The sequence below is a fragment of the Ursus arctos genome, unplaced genomic scaffold, assembly GCF_023065955.2.
Source record: "Ursus arctos isolate Adak ecotype North America unplaced genomic scaffold, UrsArc2.0 scaffold_1, whole genome shotgun sequence".
Lineage (NCBI taxonomy): Eukaryota > Metazoa > Chordata > Mammalia > Carnivora > Ursidae > Ursus > Ursus arctos.
In genome coordinates, this window is record NW_026622763.1 from 79,698,253 (window position 1) to 79,714,590 (window position 16,338).

At 37.8% G+C, this 16,338-nt stretch overlaps 1 protein-coding gene across 7 annotated transcripts in view; it reads left to right on the plus strand.

Annotated features, from left to right (window-relative positions):
• PARD3B (par-3 family cell polarity regulator beta) overlaps positions 1-16,338 on the plus strand; it is a 980,939-nt gene that overhangs the window by 458,831 nt on the left and 505,770 nt on the right. For all 7 annotated transcript variants that reach the window (XM_044381230.3, XM_026492130.4, XM_057304240.1 and 4 more), the window contains one exon: positions 2,066-2,175. In XM_044381230.3, the coding sequence (XP_044237165.2) occupies positions 2,066-2,175 (110 nt within the window). The remainder of the gene's footprint in view (positions 1-2,065; positions 2,176-16,338) is intronic.

Below are 16,338 nucleotides of genomic sequence, written 5' to 3' on the forward strand. Positions count from 1 at the left end.
ACGTTCCAAATAGTGGGTACACTGGTACAAAACTGAACTATCTTGTTCTGGGAGACAACTGTAATGTTATGGCCTATTGATTAAATGCACAAACTCAAATTCATATTGTCATAGAATTATGTCTTAAATAATTTAGCATTTTGTTGTTAAGACAGCAGACATTGATCGTAAGTGAAGAGTCATAACCATGTCCTTAGAGTTGCAAGAAAATTATCTAGGTTGGCTTTAAGAAAAACATATATTTATTATCCAGGCAAAATAACAAGTCTCTGTTTCTCTCTCTCTCAGACACACACTATGTGTATTCTGTTTGTATTCATATATATGTGTGTCTGACTCATCTGAAAAAACAGTGCAGTTGTCAGTCACTGACATTTCCATTTCTGTGCCTCTAAATCAACTTATTTTTGGGCCTTGGTGTCCCATGCTGGTTTTACTTGCTTTTGATTTATTTGTTTTTAATTCAGTTTTTAGATTGCTGGCATGCAGTGTCCTGGTCTAGGTTAAATGTTTAGAAACTAACTGGAGTTCCGTAGAGTTTTCCCCATTCTCTTCTTAATTTTTAGGCTAATAGGTTGCTTCTGAGGATATCACATTTCGACTGATCTGTTCACTTTATGTTAATGGTAATTCAGATCACCTGAATCAGGGGAAATATTAGTACAGGACTGGGACCCTATTGTCTTGAGATTTTGATGATATTTTCTCTTCTATTTATTTTCTTTTAATGTCTCATTCAAGAGAGTTGCCAGCCATACAACCATTACTGTGTCACTTGCTTAAGAAATTGTTAGATGGAAATGAAGGAATTAGGGAATAATGTGGTGAAATGTTTATTAATCAGAAAGAAATAATGGACCATAAACTTGGACTTTATAATACCTTTTGGTTAGGTTTCATCCTCGGTAGCATGTTAATTTCCTATTATAAAAGAAGATATTTTTTTAAAAAGCAACAAGGATAGAAAGAGTCTGAACAAAGATGGAAGGTATTAGCATCTATATTTTGAACACAGAATAAAAATGTTGGAGCACATATAAAAATCAGATTTGTAAATAACTTCAAAATGCATTCGTTTTTTGTAACTGTACCATATAAAATGAAATATGAAAAAAATGTTCTTTTAAGCAGCAATAGCTTGAGAAAGTTGGGGAAGATTTTGCAGAATATTGATAGATGGAGAATTGCATTTCTATTGCTTTCCGTTTTTTCCCCAAAGCATGCAAATAAAAAGTTAATTTTTACATGAGAGCAATTTTTAGACCCCAAAAGGACTTTTTTTGAGAGTTTCCTCTACAGTGGCCAATTTTGTATGAAACAAATTATTTTAGGCCTAATTGCAGGCAGACTAGTTAGGCTGCTAGCTCTGTTAAGGTTGAATTTCACTTGAACTTTCTAATAGTATGATCTTTTCTCAGAATTTAATAACTGGCTCAAATATTTAATAGTGGAAGCTTTCATTAAATTAAAAAGAAATCAAGATATATTTTTAGAAAAACTAACTTATTTTCCTTATCAGTTTTATCGACTTTAGGAGAAAGGAAGAGAATGGAACCCATCTCTTTCTGTACTTAAATAGACATTAATGCTATAACCCCAGCAAATAATTTATTTCAGCGTATATCATCATTCAAAAGATTTGGGAAGCATCAAATGGCTGCAATAACTATACTTCTAGCTCTACTGAATAGCAAATTGCCCTGTGTGAACCTCTTCACTTGTCTGCTGGATAATCATTCTTTTTAATACTCAGATACATTCTCCAGATCAGTTTCAGTTGCACACTGTCAACTTCTGCATTACCTAATGGTTTTTGGTTAAGTACAATGACTTGTTTTGAAATGCAAGTTGGGAAAGATGAGAGTTGAAAGATTTTGTTTCCATGTGTCAGTCTGTAAATAGATGACAAAAGATCATTAAATGGATTAATTTACAAGCATCCTTAGAAATAGAATGTTTTTACATAAAAGCATGTTATAAACCTTTTTAATTAAATTGCATTGTACCATGCACTCTCTTCTCCCCAGGGTTCTGTTGACCTCTCACCTCTTATTTTGTCCTACAGGCACTCCACTGCTGGTGAGGAGAAGCAGCGACCCAGCACCGGGCCCACCTGCTGATGCCCAGCCAAGTGCTTCACACCCCAGTGGCCAGAGTCTGAAACCTGTTACTCTAGTAGGTATCCTGCAGTTTGCCTTTCTAATGAAAGATCAAAGTGCCTTACTGATAGACTAACTGGGACTCTGCAGTCTTAAGTAAGTTGATCATTAGAGAGCATTTGATAGGACATACAGTATTAGTAATAGCTACTATGAGCTATCATTAGAACTTATGTTCTAGTAATTTTACATGTACTGATTATGTGCCACGGACTCTTTGAAGTGCTTTACACTAAGTCACTTAAACTTTGTCATCAAGTGGTCACAAATTTTTGCCTCCATTTTGCTGATAATGCCATTGAGGCAGAGGGAGGTTTAGTAATTTGTCTAAGGTCACAACTAGTAAGTAACACAGTCAAGAATTTAACCCAGGTGGCTTGGCTCCAAAGTTTCTGTGCTCTTAACCAGTGCACTGCACTGTTGAATTTCCTCCATCCTCCTGCTTTGTAATGCCCAAGGGTATCATTTTATATTTTTTCAGTGTGTTAATGCAGTGCTTTGTGAAGTCCTACCATAGTGAATGGTCACAGAGTTTTGAGATACCAGTATCATGTATATGTGGTACCACTACTGGGTTTCTAGAACTCAACATCCAAATTAAAGAAAAATAAAATTATATACTGGAAGTGCTTATAACAAGACACACTTACAACTGATGGGTTAAATGGAAGATGAATCCTGAAGAAATGAGGTCCTTCTTTCATATGGTACTGTCGGATCTTTCTGATAAATCCTGAGTCACTTGGAAAGGTTGTGACTGTGGTCCATCCTTGGAAATCACCTGAGAGTTAGATTTTGGTTAATGGATATATATTTTTGCAATAGGTGATCTTCAATAATGTAGCCATAATATCAAAAAATTTCCTAAAAGCAAGGCTCTTCCCCCATTTTAAGTCTCACTGTCTATAGTGCCTTAAGACGAAAAAAAAAAAAAAGCAGTATTTTAGAGTATATAAGGATGCTGAATGAGCTAACTGGATTCTCACCAGTTTGGTATAAAAAGATCTTATCAAGAACCAGTGCCAACGTGTATCTGTTAGGAGTCACTATACCAAACCATTGATTATTTACAAATAAGTTTGTGGCGGTATTTTGGCATATTTGTTTCTGTAAACAAGGAAGCAAGTGTCCTCAAAGTATTTTAGATGTAATGTTTCCCCACCGTCCTTTTAAGGAAACATATTAAAGGAACATTATTTTAATAAAAATCAGGTGTATGTATTCTACTTTAATGGGGAGTTTAAACAGAACCAGTATTTAAAACACTGATTGAGACTATGTTAAGTCCAAGTATATTGGATTGGAGGAAGAGAAGCTATAAATGAGAAAAGTTACAGTTTACTGCTTATCTTTACAATGTCGGTATACCCCAAGTCAGAGTGTATCTGATTGTGTTACCATCATTTCCCTGCAGAGAATCACCAGTATGTAGTTCAATGTTTTTATCACTTAGGATCTGGGTTTAGACCAGTCGAAAATACTCAATATTGCTTTCCCTACAGGAAATGAGGACTAGTATGTTTCTGATAGATTCCATATTCTTACCAAACTAGGATACTATTGAGTTCTAAGCTGAAACATTTGGTGAGGGAGTATATTATTACTCGCAAAGGTGCAAATCCTAATTCAAGAAGAAAGGCTGGCACCCCAAATTCTTTTACCTAATCGTATGCCAGTTACCAAACAGTGGCTGAGTCTGTATGTATCTACAGTAAAAAGGAAAACACATTTCTTCCTTTCCTTAGTGTTCCCTGTGGCTGATGAAATTGCAGACCTGAGGCCCAAAGAATAGAGTCTGGTCCTTGGCTTGCCACGGAATACTGGCGCATCCTAACCTTCTCTTTCTTCAGTTGTAAAATAATGTCCAAGCAAACTTCAAGCCTTAACAGTCCAAGGTGCAGACATTGTGCCTTATTTTTCTTTCTATTTCTAATGCCAGGTACGTGGAGGGTGCTCACTGTGTGTGTGTTGGACTTAGGAATGTAGGCACGTATTAGTCTGGGGAAAGTTCTAGAATTTCTCAGCAGTTTACCCACCTTCTCTAACTTGGCCATTCTCTCTGTTCCTCAAAAGATCTACCAGGTAAAGATTTATCTGCTCCAAAGTCTGGTTCACCTCAGGCAAGAGACAGTTTAACTGCCGTACTAGGAAAAGCAGGCAAAGTTAGTAAAGGAAAACATTTAGTTGAGTCTATTTTTACCCAGAAGAAAAATACCTGTGTGTGTGTGAGTGTGTGAGTGTGTGTGTGTGTGTGTGTGTGTGTGTGTGTGTGTTATGATTCTGTTCATTTATTCCTGTGTATCCTAACTCATGGACTATTTAGACCTGCATTGTCCAATATTATAGCCACTGGCCACTCGTGGTTACTGAGCACTAGAAATGTAATTCGAGTGTAACATACATAATGGATTTTAAAGATTGAGATATAAAAAAAAGTAATATGAAAGACCTCATTAATAATTTCTATATTGACTACACATTGAAATAATACTATGGTAAGGTAGGTGGAGTAAAATATGTTACCAAAATTATTTTCACCCGTTTCTTTTTAAAGCATGGCTACTAGAAAATTTAGAATTAGAACTATGGTTCACATTTTATTTCCATTGGACAGAACAGCTCTAGACAGAAGTAAAATTGGATACAGCATTAATGAAATGGTTTGAGACCCTTGGGAGAAGTTCTTTGAGTTGCACATCATCTCTGGGGTAACAGTGTGATTAGGTTTGCCTGGGGCAGTCCTAGTTCGTGCCTGTTGTTCTGGCATAATTATTAATAGTGTCCCCACTAACTCTCAGAGGTGTCCATGTATGGATGATAAATTATGTGGCACCCTACATATAGCCCCATAGTCACTTCTATTGTTTGCTCAGTGATAAGAGGAATGGCCTTTCAAGGAAACCATGGGAACACAACCACAACTCTCACATCGGAGCCCACTGCAGAGAGGGGTTTGTGTGGCCAGCGCCTGAGCCCAGGGAGCACAGAATTGGAGACCGCAGAGTCTTTCCCATCCCTCAGGTTCCATTGTTCCACTTGGTGCTTCTTCTACAACTCCAGCCGCACCATATTTGATGCCTGTGAATTAATATGCGATGATGAATATGGGGAGTGTACGGTAATACAGCCATGGTGCAACTAACATGAACAATAATTGCTTAAAAAGCTCTGTTCAATTGCACTGCCTTTCAATATCCAAAGGAAGAAAAACAATCAAAATTCCTATCTCTTAAACAGAGTGTTCACATGTAAGTAATTCACAGATGGCAGAGCCCCAAGTGGGTTATGTTCAGTCATTCCCAAGAAATGAAACTTACTTATAACCCACAGCTTAAAAAGCTGTAAGGATGAATATCTGACACATTTGATTATGTTGAAATATTGCCTTTAAAACCACAGTTGATGACTGTTATTTTTACTTGCACTTCATTAGGCTTATTATAGCAGGAAGAACTTTCTTTGATGCCCAGAGACGCATGTTTGTGAAAAGCTGGAGAAGTTGCACTTGTTTTCTGGCTGGTTAAATTATTACAAATTGGTAATTTAAGATGTACACCCTCAGACAAGGTGAAGTTTTAAAAAGCGTTTAAATTGGGAAAATCAAATTCTCTACAAGACTCACATTCAGTGTATTGAAAAGCCACCAAATCTCACTCTTTGTTACTTAGGGTACCACCAGCGAAACAGCATGGAAATTTATTTTCTTTCTTCCTCTTTTCATAAACCCATCAGTTAATCAGAATAGCATAATTATTAATGTGCAAATCGTAATGACTATTTATCTTTCAAGGCAATAGAAAATCCAATTCTACTGACTGCTTTTGAATTAAAGAAAGAGAATCCTGGGGGCAAGATGTAATAGTGGGAGTCTGCTTATGGGATGTCTTACCTCCCTTGCCTTGATTGTAACCTGGTGTTCTTGGCTTAAGGGCATGCCATAAAACCAGGTTCTTGAAATTGATGTTCCTGAATTTGTGGGTGGAAGAGAACTCTAAAACAGATGTGATTTTTTTCTTAATATCCGGTTAACTACTATGGTTGTTTTGTGTTTTAATGACTGTTTATAGTTTCACATTTAACCCCTAAAGCAAAATGATCCTGCAGGGCGAGTAAATTAAAAAGTGGATTCCTGAAAATTATAATGCTGTGGTTGTTCTCGGACAGTAAATGACTTTGTTTGTTCTAAAACTGTTACTTGTCTTGCATCACCAAAATAAATTAAGAAAATATTGGTCTGTCTTTTAAAAGTTCATATCCACAAAATATACATTTTCTTTTTTAAAAATAACAGGGCAATACTGAGGTTATGAAATTGGGAGTTCATGGATGAGTTTCAGAGGGTCTGTGAACTCTGAAGTTTTATTCTGTGGACCGTTGCATATGTGCGTGCATTTTTGTGAAGGAGACTATTGCTTTTTTTTTTTTTTTTTTTTTTGAGACTCTCTCACTCTTATCAAATTTTAAAAGGAAAAAAATAATCCAGAACTACCTGTTTGCAGGTTTAGGATGAAACAACATGGGAAAGCCACCAGTTCTCAGAATTTGATGCATGATAATCAAGATTAAGAAGTATGGTGGACACCACCCCCCAACTTTTAAATAATTAAGGCTATTTCATCATATTATCACTTTGCCTGTCCAACACATAGGATATAAACTCAAGATGTAAGCATGGAGAGAAGTTTTTGAATTGCTGCATTGAGAGGTCAGCAATAATTCTTAAGTGAGTAGCAGCCTGATTGTTAGCAAGAGTAGGATTGGAGGTAAAGGGAAGACACCCTGGGGAGAAGTGTTTCTGGTGGTCTTGCATGTTAAGGAAGATGAGATGGTTCTTTGTAGTTTTTCCTATTGTATCAGCAAAGATAGTGGCAGGTAGCTTCAACTGGGAGGAAGTATTTCCAATGCATACGGGCATTCTCTTTGCGCTTTGCAGATAATAAGATGGAACACTGATTTGAGAAATTTTCCTTTGTGTGTCACATATATGGAAATCATCATCAGTGTTGGTCTCGGCTTAAACATTTTCACATCCATGAAAGAAATCACTGAAATATTACAGAGAAATTTAAGTAGCTTGGTGTTTTGGATTAAAATCATCAAATTGTCACTGAGTGATATGAGAGGACTTTCGGTTGTGGGCAGCTGACTGTCAAAACCCAACATAGAAACTTAAAAATTTTGAACAACCAAATCCTATTTTTCTTTCCATTAGATATGCAATTAAGTAGCTGTAGAAACATTGAAATAAATTAATTGTTGTAGACAGTGATGTAGATTGGAAAGAAGGCTCTACTCATTGTCTTCCAATGAGGAGAGATGGATACCAATGAGCAAAAGGGAGGGAGAAATAGCATGTAATATATAATTGCGTTATTTAGAGATACCGAAGGCTGCAAAAGGTTTTTCTTTTTTTCCCCCTTCCTGACACAGTGATTTAATAATAGTCCTGGTGTTTGTAACTCCAGCTGTTCACGCTGTGCGCTGATAAGACCAAAGCTTGGAGACACATTGCAACGATGGTTTTCATATGGCTTTGTTTTCAAGAGATAAAGCTGCCATCCAGTATTTCACGGGGCCAAATGTTTACTTAGGTTGGCAGGTTTCGGCAGCTTAATTTCTGAAGCATTTATAAGACCTGAGTTCCAGGTGGGGAAAATCTAGAAGCCTAATTTATTCTGCAACAGAATTGTTCACCAAATCTTACAGAAGTTGGTGAAACAAATTTGGACTCTCTGGATGTCTGCACCATGACTAATAAAGGAACCTGGGAAACGTGATTCCTGTGTAGATGTATGCTCCCCGATCATACTTCCTGGGTCTAGTCCAGAACTGAAAGTCTAAGAGAAGGACCACTATTCAGAGGTTAGTTTCAGAAATTAAAATAATAACCATGACATGTCATCTTTTGCTGTTTAAATTGATCTGCTCATAATGAAAATTGAATGGGGGCTCCTGGGTGGCTCAGTCGGTTAAGCATTCACTCTTGATTTCAGCTCAGGTCATCATCTCAGGCTTGTGAGATCAGCCCTGCTTTGGGCTCCGTGCTCAGCACAGAGCCTGCAGGAGATTTTCTCCCTCTCCTTCTGCCCCTCCTCCTGCTCGGGTGCTATCTCTCTCTCTATCTCTCTCAGAGGAAGGATAGAAGGAAGGGAGGGAGGAAGGGAGGAAGGAAGGAATATCTAAAAAAAAAAAAAAAGAAAGAAAAGAAAAGAAAGAAAATTGAATGAGTTTTGCTTTAATGTCAGCATAAATTGATTAATCTTTTAGATGCCCAAGACCTCTGCTCTGCGCCATCTGGAAAGCATAAATTATGGTCCTTGTCCTCAGGAAACTTATAGCCTGGTTATGATGACCAAATCTAAAGCAATTAAACAACCCTAGCCATCTGCAAGCAAGTATCAAACGATTAAATAATACATTTTAGTGATCAGAATTCGCGTCCTTCGCCTTAAGTCTGCACTCTGCTCGGCCTCCCAGGCCCCTCGAGGGAATTCCCATGTGCAGAATCTCTGTTAGCTCTTACCTCACCCTTTTTTCCATGTCTGCTACAAGACTGAGCTCCTCAGGGGCATGAGTCAGTATATTCATTTTTTTATCCAAGCCCCCGACACCTTACACATACATACATGACTAGATGATTAAAACTGTTACTTCTGAGATGGACAGAGTGCATTCGACAACTTTTAACACATCTTGTGAAGCTGTGCACGGGTGTGGGTGTGTATCATCGATAGGAATGAGCGTATGAATTAGAATGTGAAAATCGTGAAATCACCTGTTCAACGTACTGCTTTGCTCCCTAAATAGCTTTTAGTTGAGAATTTTCTGCTGAGGACAATGTGTTACCTGTGTTGACAAGGGGAGAGGGATGTTTAAACACAAAGTCTCCACTTGGAATCAAAACGTGGGTTGATGGCTCAGGGCAGCCGTTTCAATTGTGAGAACTACTTCGTCTCTTTACAGGTCTAGCAGTGATTTCACCTAGAAATTGGCTCTGAGGAAGCACAGAAATGATAGGAAGACAACAAACTGATAATTCTAGGGATGAACATTAGAAAGCCTAACTTTGTTTATGCCCTTGATACATGAACAGAGAGTAGAAATTAATATGCATGCAAGGGAGTCGATTATCTGAGCTCTACATCTTTGTCAACAAAACTGGGAGTTCTAGAATCTGAAGGTTCATGATCTTGGCAGTTACAGCTTTTTAGTTTTCTAATAACTGTGTTCAAAGAATTGAGAAAATCCTTGATTAGACTGGAAATGTCTGGGCAACATCCCTCTCGTATGCCTACCACATCTGCAGATTTCCCCTTCGAACCGTTCCTCCTATTCCATCTTCTTTTAGAGGTTCTTCTGGTTTCAAGTGATTTGGAAGAAAATAAGAAGAAAAAGAAATCCTGGTATGTGAAATAATTCAAGAGTATGGGAACATTTACAAGGTGTCTCTTAGTGAAAATACTAATGAACATCTCATGTTAGCAGTGTGGGCAAATGTAATTTGACAGTGTTGTTTAAAATTTGGTAAAGGTGATGTTTAAAGTAGCCTTATTCTAAAGGTCAAGATCCTGTATTCTGATTGCAGCAGTAACTCGGTGAGCCTGAGTAAATTATTTAAATTGTGCGTGATTTCCTCAAATTTCATGTAACTAAAAGGAAATAATAAATAGAAATCCTATATGAACTTCTGTTATTCTTAGGGACTGAAACATCCAGACTAGCAACTTCAGGGTTCCAGATGTGAGTTAACATGCTGGATATGAATTCAACTTTAAATTTCCTTTTAATACCTCAATATTTATAATTGTTCATGGAATGGGGTTGTATTTCTATCCAAAACACCAAAGATTATTTTTATTGGTCAGGGTAATAATATTAAGGGGTGTGTGTGTGTGTGTGTGTGTGTGTAAGGCCAAATACACAAAGGCAGCAGTATAAAGACATACATCCATACATAAGCACACTTAAATTCTGTGGAAGAGAGCACAGCTTAAATCTGAAGGTTCAAGTACAGTAGATCATGTTGCTTTCAAGTGAAAGCTGGAGGGTATGGACCATATCTCTGTCTCTCTGTTCCGATGGACCTTCCACGTTGTGGACATTTACTGAAAAATGATGGCATGGAAGGAAACGGTTCATGGGGTTTATCTTGGGAAGATGCAAGACAATTATTAAGCGGAAAAGATTTTTTTTTTCCTTGAGCATGGTGTGATTCTTAGAAATCTCTTCTGATGGGGGATTTCTTTTTTCTCACAACATAAACTCTTCTTAAGTGTTTCATTTTGGTTTTTTTCCTTTCAAACTTTAGTCATAGAATGACACTGTACAGACATTTAAAAGATTTCTGTCTTTCTCAGGAGGGTGGCCCCTTTCCTAATACCTCTGTACTTGAAAATAGAATTCTGATTTAGATGAATCACATTTTAAAAGTAGCTACTGTGTGTGTTTTACGCTTGTGGAAACATACAGCGTCCTCGTAAGCAGCATGTGAGCTTGTCACCATACAGCTTTTGATGTCTGATTAGATGATCATAGGGACATCTGGAATGAGTTAGTTTTGAAGTTACTGGTGTGAGGCACTAGAGAATCCAAACCCTTCTGACAGACTTGAACCAGTAAAAACATTGCTACTTTTAGCAAATCTTTTTTAACTTCCAACTAGCTGATGATTTTCAGACTGACATTGCCCTGATGTTTTGCAACTGACTTCCCAGCCCTCTTTCCCTACAAATCTCCCTCCTTTCTACACAAAGAATGGGTAAATGGCTTTTGTTGCAAAAATCGTAAAGGATTATTCCCCTTTAAGAGGAGAAGGCAGATTCTTAAGTGTCAGAAGTCAGAATTGATGGATTTGCTTCTAAAGAAATTGTGTTGTCTCCCTTTTTCTGTGCCTTTAATTTCACTGCTGTGTCGACCACCCATGCCTTCTTAATTCTTAAATAAAACGTATTTGACAGTCAGCTATGTTCTGTGAAGATCCAAACATCAGTAAGCATCTAAAGCATTTGCTGTTGCTATAGTGTGATGGCACATATCTAGAACACCTAGGAAGAGCTCACACATTTACTGAGTCAGAATGGCATTTGAGGGGCACCTGGGTGGCTCAGCTGGTTAAGCCCAGATGCTTGTCTGCCTTTGGCTCAGGTCATGATCCCAGGGTTCTGGGATCGAGCCCCACGTATCACTCCCTGCTTAGCAGGGAGTCTGCTTCTCCCTCCACCCCTGCTCATTCTCCCCCGCCCCCGCTCACTGTCTCAAATAAATAAATAAAATCTTTTTTTAAAATGTCATTTGAATAGTCTCATTATATAGAGACATTGCTTAGTTAATGGTTGTTTCGTTTGTCCCGTGGGGTTTTTATTAGTATGAGATGGTTCCTTATTGTATCATGAATAAAATGATTATATACCTATAAGTATCTGGATCGGTTTACAACACTTGACAGGTCACTTTCCTGCATTGAAAGAACTGACCATTTCCCATGCCTCCAGGATCTATTTTAAATTTCTTGGTCTTGGTAGGACTTTTTTTTCTATTGTGGTAAAATACACATAATATAACATCTACCATCTTAACCATGTTTAAGTGTAAGTTAAGTGGCACCAGGTACATTCACAATATTGTGCAACCATCTGCCATCCATGTCCAGAACTCTTTTCCTCTTATAAGACCCAAACTCTGTACCTATTAATCAACAGAGAAAGAATAAAGTTATTTTCTTTTTTAGTGTGGTAAACTATACATAACATAAAATTTAGATTTTAATCATTTTTCAGTATACCGTTCAGCGGCATGAAGTGGTCACTTTGTAGTGCAGCTGGAAGCCACAATCCATCTCCAGAACATTCTCATCATCCCACACTGAAATTCTGTACTCTGTAAATAGTGACTCCCCACTTCCTTCTTCCCCAGCCCCTGGTAACCACTATTCTGCGTTCTGTTTCTATAAATTTGACCATTCCGGTTCTTTCATGTAAGTGGAATCATGCAATATTTGTCCTTGGGTAGCTGGGTTATGGCACTTAGCATCATGTCCTCAAGGCTCATCCATGTTCTAGCCTGTGCCGTAATTTGCTTCCTTTTTAAGAATTGAATAATATTCCATTGTATGTATAGACTGCATTTTGCTTACCCATTCATTGGTTGAGAGACACTCTTGTTGCCTTCATCTTCTAGCTTTGGGAATAATGCTTCGGTGAATGTGGGTGTACAAATCTCTTTCAGACCCTGCTTTTGGTTATTTTGGGTATTCACCCAGAAGTGGAATTGCTGGATCATATGGTTATTTTGAAGTTTTTTGAGGAACCACCATGCTGTTTTCTGCAGTAGCTGTATAATTGTACAGCCTCACCAGCAAGTGCGTGAGGCTCCCAGTCTCTCCACATTCTAACACTCGCTATTTTCTATTGTTCAGATAGTATCCATCCTTATGAGTATGAGGTGGCAACTTAGAGTCTTGGTTTGGATTTCCCTAATGACTAGGGACGTTGAGCATCTTCTCAGGTGCCCAGTAGCCACTCATATACAGGTCTCCCCAACTACCAAAAGTAGAGTGTCTATTGCAATGAAAAGCTTTTGTAAGCCGAAATGGCATGAAATGCAAAAGCAACTACCATTAATTTATAGGGGGAAAGCTTTGAGCATTCCCACACCCAAAAAATAATGTCTCCTAGGCTTTTCTAATACCTTAGGACACATCTCGCTAACAGTTGTACAATATAAATCATGATAAAGCACAGATACTCACACAGTTGAAAGCTATGCTGAGTGTAGCCATTCTAGCTCCTTGGGGTGCACGCTGGCTGCAAAACAAATACTTAACACTATTTTCGCTTTTTTTTTTTTTTTATCAAAGCAAAAAAATCCTCTTTGGGTTTCTTTTGGTTGGTGAAAACAGGTACTAATGTAGAAAAGGTACTAATGTAAGGAAAGTGGCGTAATGTGAACTTTCAAAGAGTGAGGGATACCTGTCGTTTTCCTTGGAGAAACATCGATTCAGTTTCTTTGCCCTTTTTAAAATCGGGTTGTTTGTTGTTGTTGAGTTTTATGCGTTCTTCAAATATTGTGAATATGAATCCTTACCATATAGATGATCTGCAAGTGTTTTCTCCCATTCTGTAGGTTGCCTTCTCACTCTGTTAACAGTTTCCTTTGGTGCACAAAAGCTTTTCATTTTTGTGAAGTTGGTTTGTCTACTTTGTTGCTCTTGTTTCTTGTGTCTTTGTGTCAAATTCAAGATATCATGACCAACTCCAGTGTGGCGAAGACCTTGTCCTATGTTTTCTTCTAAGAGTGGTAAAGTTTGAGCTCTCGTGTTTAGGTCTATGACCCATTTTGAGTTGATTTTTGTGTATATGGTGCTAGGTAAAAGTCCAAGTTCATTTTTTTTTCTTTTTTTGCATGTGGATATCCAGTTTTTCAGCAACATTTATTGAAAATACTGTTTTTCCTCCCATTAAAAAGTCTTGGTACTCTTCCTGTCCAAATGTATTTAATCACATTAGCAAGGGTTTACTTTTGGGTTCTTGGCACAACTTTTTACAACCTAACCTCTACCTGTACGTTTAGCTCATCTCCAGGCCCCCTGTGCTCACCATGCGCACTGTGAACGGTTTCTCCCACGCACAGGGAATGCTTCTGTCTGTGTGTCTTTGCCCAGCCATTTCTTCTGTCACGAATGACAACTGTCACTCATCTCTCTTTCCCCTAGTACATATCCAGTTTTCTTTCAAACCCTAGTCTAACAGCCTCTTCCTTTACTAACCCTTCCCTAACCCCTTTCTGCTACAGACAGAATTAAATACTTCCTATCCAGTGCACACTAGCATGTCTTTATTATACTTCTATCTTACATTATGATTTTCCACATTTTCTATCTCTTTACTAGACTCTGAGCCCCTAGTGGGTGAATCACATTTCCTCTACGTACCCAGAACATAGCATTGTGCCTACAGAACAGGGGTTGCTTAGAAAACGTTTATATAAAGAATGCAGTACATTCTCTGATCTCACAGTAGCCTACTTAAACCATGAAGCAATTTAATTGCAGTTTTTTTTTTTTTAAAGATTTTATTTATTTATTCGACAGAGAGAGACAGCCAGCGAGAGAGGGAACACAAGCAGGGGGAGTGGGAGAGGAAGAAGCAGGCTCATAGCGGAGGAGCCTGATGTGGGGCTCGATCCCAGAACGCCGGGATCACGCTCTGAGCCGAAGGCAGACGCTCAACCGCTGTGCCACCCAGGCGCCCCTAATTGCAGTTTTAATAGCATTAATCTACATGCTAGGTCTGCCAACAGATGGCCACATAATAGTACCCAGGATGTCATGGAGTCAGGGACTTTCTTTGCTCAGTTCCAAGTTCATGTCAGATGTAGACACTTTATTATATATACTCAAATATATTATTTCATCCCATTACAATATGCAAGTTCAGCTTTGTTCACTCTGTTGTATAGGTGAAGAGGCTAAGACTCAAACAAATTAACTCATTTACTGCAGATCATACTACTAAACAGCAGTGCTAGCATTTACGTCAAATATGTCTTAATCCGGTATAGCATCTGTTCATGCTATCACTCAAATGTTAGCTTCGCAAGTGGCACCCTAGAGTTTATACCTCTGTCCCACTGATTCCTCAAATGCTTTGGGCAATCTTCACTTGAAACTTCTTTCAAAGCCAGTTTACAAGCCTCTTCCTAAAAAGAAAAAAAAAAAGAAATAATAATTTCATTATTTTATAGCCACACTTTATTTTCCAACCAAAAATGGCATCATTCCATTTGATGCCAAATTGTATATTGTAAAGTTGGTCTCAAATGACTTGGCTGTTTAATACAATTTAGATATTCATATGAAGCAGAAAGTTTTGCCATCACAAAAAATCTGATGCAGGCATTAAAAACATTTATGGAAGAACAGATTCAGATGTGCTTAAAGTGGCAGAGTTTTATAGCCATTCTACTGTTTATCCAATTGTCTAGTGGTTAAGACCGCTAGGCTTTATCCCTGACTCATCCATTGGCTCTTTGTCAAGTTAGGCAAATATAATTTTGTTCTCTATCTGGAAGAAGAAGATTGTCTTCTATCTTGCTCACAGTGGAATTGCAAGGTTAATGCTTTTTATCTTGAGTATAGCATTTAGCAGACTGTGGGTGCTTAATGTATGTTAATAATAGTGATAATAATGAATGTTGATAATTAAAGGTCTCTTATAATTACCAAATTTCTAATGTGTGTTAAATATAATTAAAGGGAAATGATTTAAATTAATATGCATGCACACAAAAACTAGAGCTAGCCACAGCTTTTATTTATTTTTAGCTTCTTAACTAATGTCATGGTTGTGAATCCAGTATTAAGAAATTCAATTATGATGACAGTTTCACTAGGGTCATGTATGGAGAACCCATACAAGGTCTGGAAGCGAGAAGGGAATCTGTTTGAGTTGAAAAACATGACTGTGGATGGGAAACCACAAGAAACTTTTGTGATTGGAGCTTGACCACGTGAAATTGTGCATTGGACATTATTATTATGATTTATCCCTGTAATACGGTTTGTGAATTCTAGAAGAGAAAGGTACTTTTCTTGGAAGCTGGGCACCATCCCAGCCATGGGTAACAAAACACTTCTGCCTGGATGGCCTCTAGAAGCCATAGAGGGTATAGAGGAAGCAATAATCATAAATAACTTTCCATGAAATTCAGCCTGGAGATTCATCCTTTGAATTCAACGTATTATTATTTCATAGGAGTGGTAGGTGAGAGTGGTAGACCCTGAGAGACAACAGGCTGCCGTGGTTAGTAACTTGTATTATTAATTGTAACTCGTATAATTAATAACTTGTATTGAGCTTGATCAGCTGGTTCAAATCTAGTTCTGCCACTGACTCGCTGGTTGATTTGTGTCAAGTATTTCCCTTCTTTTGGTCTCACTTTGTTCATCTATAAAATGGTTATGATAACAGTACTTACCTCATAGGGTTTTATTGAGAACTAAATGAGGGATTATTTGTAAAAATTCTCACAATGTATGGCGAGTACTATATATGTTAAATGTATGTGTTGGAAGGGTGGTAAAATAGGTTACACTATAGAAATAATTCTAAGAGTAATCTTTTTCAAAGATTTGATTTTGACCAGGTTCAGCTTTAAGGAAGGCACTTAGCACACAGCTAGA